Source organism: Molothrus ater, chromosome 2, assembly GCF_012460135.2.
Source record: "Molothrus ater isolate BHLD 08-10-18 breed brown headed cowbird chromosome 2, BPBGC_Mater_1.1, whole genome shotgun sequence".
Classification (NCBI taxonomy): Eukaryota; Metazoa; Chordata; class Aves; order Passeriformes; family Icteridae; genus Molothrus; species Molothrus ater.
The window spans coordinates 76082385-76088521 of record NC_050479.2 but is presented as its reverse complement, the minus strand read 5'-3'; the positions used below and the strand labels follow the sequence as shown (position 1 = coordinate 76088521).

The window sequence follows — 6137 nt, the reverse complement described above, 5'->3', positions numbered from 1 at the left end:
TGGAAAGCCAGGGAGGACATGATAATGAAAAACTATTCCCTTTGAGAAAATGTCCCAGGCCAGACTGAAGGAAGCACTGTGGAGACCTCCTCTATGTGTGAGCTGTATGGGAAGCACACTGATTCTGAGGAGTCAATACTGTGAAGTGGCAGGACATGCATGGGAATTTAAAGCAAGGCACTGATGTAAGAACGAACCCTGTTCTGTTCTGACATCAGTTGACGCACACGGGCCCCTTAGGTGCCTATAACCCTATTAACAAAGATATTGTATGACTGTCCGTCATGCATGCAGGAGTAACTTAATGCCTCAGTGAAATGCCAGAAGAAAAAAGAAAACCCTAGAAAACAGAGTATACATTTTTTATTTATTATTTTTGTTAGGTGAAATAGTGTAAAGTGCAAATAAATCAACATAAAAATTCAGGGAGAGAAAGTGCAGCCCAGGAGTTTACCATCTTAATTAACCGGAGGATTAAAAGTGTTTTGGAAGACCAAAACAACAAGATGTGAATTCTTTGCTCTTCGTTAAGCACTTTCTTCAAGAGTTTGATGGCTTTTTCCCTGTGGAAAAGAAGCAAAAAGCATAGAGACCTACTGAAAATTGTCAATGCAGACAACTGTTTTCTTCCTAGTGTTCCTTTAGCATGCCCTGAGAAAGGGTGGTGCCTAAAGAAAAGCAAACCTGACAAATTCTGTCCTGTGGGGTCAATTCTAGTTATGTTCCCCTGTTGCTGAGGAGTTTCTGCCTTTACTGAACTTGGTGAGTGGCACAGTACTTCTCCTTTCCTGCCAGGAGCACCACTCACTAGAGGAGCTCATTTGCAGAGCAAAGGCCATAGGAATGCTTGGCAGAACGCAGGAGTGTGGGAGGACAGAGCAGCAGGCCATGCACTGCTGCTTTGTCACCTCTGGGTTGCAGTGGGAGCAGGCTACAGAGGCAACATAGTGAGTGGACAGAGTAAGCAGGAGTTGATTTTTCCCAAGTCTGTTCACTTTCTTTCTTTTTGGTAACATGATGAGGCCCTTGCAATCAGGGGGAGTGAAGGCTGTACCCCTAGTAGGTTTTTGTCTTGAAAATCAAATTTCATCATGGTTTACCATATAACTTCTGAATTCCTCTCCTGTCATCTGCTGGAAGTCTGAAGGTTTGTGGGTTCTGATATGAGTAGAGAGGGTACATCAGAGCTCCACGGACATTGGAGTGAGCAAGTCCCAAAGAATGGCCAAATTCATGAGCAGCAACGAGGAACAAATTGACATCTGCAAAATAGAAGCACATAAATGGATATTAAAGGTATGGCATTTCTTTTTGAAATTCAATTAATTGAAAGTGTAGGAGAATTTGTATCTTTCGATCCATCTTGAAATGAAACCCCAGGCTTCTGATCCATTATTGCTGAGCTTCCTTTTATTACTGCAATATTTTATAAAAAATCTACTGATTCCTTGCATATGCATCTAGAGACACCGAGGCTCTTTTGGACTCTGCTTTTGGTCGACCGCATTCCTAGAAGCAAGTCAATTTACCTGTTCACAATTTATGTAGGAATCAAGGGCTCACAGTCCTTGTTTAGCCTGCAAAAAGTGCTTTAAATGATGGACAGAACAGGCATTATGTAGGTGCTCATGGTAACGAAGCCCTAGTAGTTATAATGGTAGTTGAAAAGGATAGAAATGTTAGTACTGAAGTAGCACTCAAGGATGAAGAGGAATAGAAAGAGTTCCTGTGATGGTGTTTGCAGGCGTCTTAGGATGAGGGAAGAGACGAGAATGTTGACTCCATGTTTCAGAAGGCTTGATTTATTATTTTATGATATATATTATATTAAAACTATACTAAAAGACTAGAAGAAAGGATTTCATCAGAAGGCTAGCTAAGAATAGAAAAGGAATGATAACAAAGGTTTGTGAACTGAGACAATCCAGACAGCTGGACTGTGATTGGCCATTAATTAGAAACAACCACATGAGACCAATCACAGATCCACCTGTTGCATTCCACAGCAGCAGATAACCATTGTTTACATTTTGTTCCTGAGGCCTCTCAGCTTCTCAGGAGAAAAAATCCTAAGGAAAGGATTTTTCATAAAACATGTCTGTGACAAGTTCCTGTGGCTGTGTTCTTCCAACATGTACAATATTTGCCTTTCCCTTTCATCTACACATGTGAGATTTACCTTGATTGACATCTGACCATTTTTCATCATCATCAAAATGAGCATCTCCACCAATCCCATCTCCAGGTGCGAATGCATGGGCCAGTGTGCCACCTCTTCCATCAAAAGGAGATCCATCACCATGCTCTGCATTTGAAATAAATCAATGTAATCAGATGAGATCAGTTGTCATATTTAACTTCAGCAAGTAGAAGCATGCTGTTGGTTTGTGGTAGTTTTGCTGGCTGACAATCCTTAAAAACATCTTACAATGGCAGCAAGGTTGTGAAAATGAGAAGTGAGGCTTAGGGAAACACTCTCCAAATTCCTGACTTAAGTTCAAATCTTGTATTTGATAGTTTGGTCTGCTGCATGTTTCAGGAAGAGCTGAATATTTTTTCCCTGAGTTTTTGTCAGAAGTGTGATCCTGAGGCTGCAATCAGGGATGATTTCAGAATAAATACTTAATGCTTGACAACACTGTTATTAATATCTAAATGTGTTTCATATTGAAAAGTGCTGGACAATATTAGCTGTAGACATTCTCACTTGCACTGATTTTAGTGTGGATGGTGATTTTGTATAGTTAACCATGTTTCTGTAGAGATAAAGTAATTTATTCCCAGCCTTGAGGTCTGGTCTGTTATCTACTTCTGTCATAGTGCAGGTGGAATATTGCTGTTTCCTACCTCAAGTGCAAGAGCTGGATCAGAGTTGAACCAACTGGGAAAATTTCCCTCTCCCTCCTAGTGAGTCTCTGAATTTACTGAGAAGTAGTTGGGAAATGAGATGCCATCCTGTGTCCTTTCTCCCAGACCATGTGGATGGCCCTTAGGACATGACTAACACAGGCAGTAGAGACTTAATCCTAGTGTGTGACATGGAATTAAAACCCATTCCAGCTTGAAGTATCAGTTCTGCCTTTGACTGGGACATGAGGTCACCTATTTATGGCACCCTAATGTTCTTGCCATCAGTGACACACAGGCTTTGGACATTTCTGTGCTCATCTGCTTGCAGACCACATGCTGATCTGCACTACCAGTCAATGGAGCTTTAGTGAATATTGTCAATGGATCTAGACAGCAAGCCAGACAATCTTAAAGTAGGCATTTAGTTAGTCTAAGCTGTCAGTTTACATGCCAGGCACATGTTCAAGGCAGAGCTACGTCCATAGACTACTCCAGATCACAGATGGATTTCTGAAGTGACTTCTGTTCACCCCACTTACCATGATTTGGCTGCTGCACCTTGGTGCAATCTTGGGGTGCAACATGGTAATTCCTTCTGGAAACAAATCAACCAGAAGAGACGTTCTATGGCCAAAAAAAAATGCACCCCAGCTGCCAAAGGGTACTTATTCTAGGAGCCAGGCTAGGTCTAGGCCTAAGTAAACCTGCCTTAAGCTGCTTGAATGCAGCCTATGGAGGCTGGATCTTCAGAACCCTTTGATTTGCTCTACAGAGCTCTTCTTAGTATTTTGCACATTTTATCAAGGCAAAAACACCTTGAACCTCTACGTTTACATGTCTCATTCTGGGGCCAGATTCTCCCTTCATTTCACAGCTGTGACTCTGAAAGGATTTTTCTAACTCTCTTATAGGAGTAAAATTGAAGAATGGCATAGAAAGTTGGTGGCATGATATAAAGTAGATAAAATTTGTGGAGACTGATTTAATTCCCAACTCTTTGTTCTTTCTTAAAGCTATGGCTATAAAAATACATGCTTTCAGTAACATATGGAGCATTGTATGTTAAAAAGGACAGTTCAGAAACATGGCATTGTATGTTAAAAAGGACAGGTATTCTCACCACGACGTGCAAATTTAATCTCAATGTCTGCTGTGCCCTTGTCAGCTCTTTGGAATTGCAGTGGAGTCACATCACTCCATACCATCAAGGCCCTTCTAATTGCATCATCCACTTTCCGTTTGGGTAGGTCCTGGGTATAACTGAGAATCCTGTCAGGAAAGAAAAACAGGTTAATTTCATTCAGGCTGTGAAGGAAACCCACCTAGTCAAATACAGAGCAATCCCCTTCCCCAGAAAACCTGAGATATCACTTACTTGTAAGTTAAATGTGTCTTTTTCCATCTTGGAGTTCCAGGAAATGTTTGGTATTCTGCTACATCAGGCATACCACATCTGGGCATTGTCATTATTCCTTCTGTTTCTTTGTCTAGTTTGCCAGTTACAGTCAGGTGGAAAAACTTCTGCATTTCTTTAATCCTTTCTTCTATGCTTAGGTTTTGTGTTTTTGACAAAATTGGAAAGAATTTATCAAGATATCTCTGGAAGAAGAGAGGGAAAATAAAGATTAATACATATATCTGTGATATTTTGGTAATTGCATTTTACATTTGTTTGAATTGTTTCATCATTCTGCATCATCCATTTCTAATTTTATTTGTGTCTTTCCATTTCAATTTACCAAATTCTACTCTCTCAGTAGTAGAGATCAGCATATATAAAAAGAATTGTAACAGCAATGAGACACTGTAAGTAAGAAATCCTGTCAAGTTACCACAATTTACTGAGCATTCAAATCTACAGCCTTCTAAAACAGTACACATAAAATTTTGGACTTATTTGTAAAATGCTCCCCTTTATTTACCAGTTGTAACTTGGTCTCTTTTTAAAGTGAGCCTTAAGAGGTTTAAGCTAGTCAGCAAGTTTAAACTGTTTTATATCACGTCTGCAAAAACTGTTGTTGTAATGTAAGACAAGGATAATACAGACAGGTAGGAAAGGAATGTAGAAATTGAATCAAAATCAGATTATTCATAATGTAGTTTTGTTTCCCCCAATGTAACCTACCTTTACTTTCTCAAGGTCTATGATGCTCCATGGTTCTGGTCTTGGTTGCAGTGGAAAAGCAGGAGTCTCAGGCAGGAAGATGAGAGCACAAAGCAGGAGGTAGTGCATGGTGCCCATCTTGATGAGGAGCCTTGCTCCAGCAGAAAGAGTTTGACTTTCTGTCTCCAAAGACCAGAGCTAAAACCCTTATATAGATCCTGATAGCTCCAAGCAGCAATTACACATGTGACTCACTTTTTGGTTCTGTTAGTGTAATGTCATCAATGCTTTAAGAAGTAAATGAAATCACCTTAAACAAATCTTTCCTGTAACTTCCCTGTTGATGTCACGTCACAGCTAGCAGCCAGCTTTGTCTCTCTCTTTTCATATTATTCCAGTAGTGAAACCACAGGGTCATAGGGAAATTCACTTTCTGTAACTTTATCGGTACAGTTACTGTGTAATCACTTCAGACTGCTTTTCCCATGTTCCTTATACACAAAGGCATTTTGCAAGAGCCTTTTGGCTGACTGCCTGTATCAGTCTTTGTAGAGGCAGAGAGGAGATGGGTGCAAGCAGTGTCTCACTGAAACCACTGACATTACAGCACTGCCCACTTAAGTAAACTTGCAGAGGCTCCTGCAGTTCAGGAGACAGCTCTTTAAAAGCACCCTATAGAACTAGGAGAACATCAGGTGCCTTTGTCCCTTTCCTTCGAAATGGGATGCCCTATCAGAAGAATCTCTTCACATTTGAGAACTTCTTAGAGAATACAGCTTGCAAGAGTAGGTGAAACCTCTCAGGGGTAAGAGAGGAGCTTTCCCTAAGAAATATGGAGCTATATTAGACCTCCTGCTGTACCAGTGCAACCTGAGAAAGCTGCATGAAGCACTGACAGAGCAGGGCAGCTGTAACCTCCCTAGCCCTCTGATACCAACACTGGTCCCAGCTTCACTCTGCTAAATTCCACTGGATAGCTTTGGGGCCTGGAAACACCAGTCCACAGACTGATTTATGATTTTTATCTCAGGGTGTGCAGTTTTGTGACCATATTACCTCTAATCTGAAAGGAAATGTGCATAAATAGGAAAATAAGGTTGATATTTCTCATACTCTGAGAGCTCTTTATGGCTATAGCTTAATGTGTATGGAAGTGTTTGTGGGTTATTAGCTTGTATCCAAT

The 6137-nt window shown here is 40.6% G+C and overlaps 1 protein-coding gene across 1 annotated transcript; it reads right to left on the bottom strand.

The window, feature by feature from the left end:
- Positions 1-540: 540 nt before the first annotated feature.
- MMP7 (matrix metallopeptidase 7) lies at positions 541-5083 on the bottom strand. The gene is made up of 6 exons (XM_036389021.1): positions 4976-5083; positions 4226-4449; positions 3971-4119; positions 2180-2305; positions 1101-1262; positions 541-563 (listed from the first exon to the last, which is right to left on the bottom strand). The coding sequence occupies exons 1-6, from the start codon at positions 5081-5083 to the stop codon at positions 541-543; spliced, it is 792 nt and encodes a 263-aa protein (XP_036244914.1).
- Positions 5084-6137: the final 1054 nt, after the last annotated feature.

Excerpts from the sequence above, each read along its gene's own strand:
- MMP7 (XM_036389021.1), bottom strand. The coding sequence starts at position 5,083 with ATGCACTACCTCCTGCTTTGTGCTCTCATCTTCCTGCCTGAGACTCCT. Across the intron at positions 2,306-3,970 it reads GATTAAATTTGCACGTCGTG|AGCATGGTGATGGATCTCCT; the intron begins GTGAGAATACCT and ends TTTCAAATGCAG. Across the intron at positions 564-1,100 it reads AGGAATTCAGAAGTTATATG|GGAAAAAGCCATCAAACTCT; the intron begins GTAAACCATGAT and ends TCTTTTCCACAG.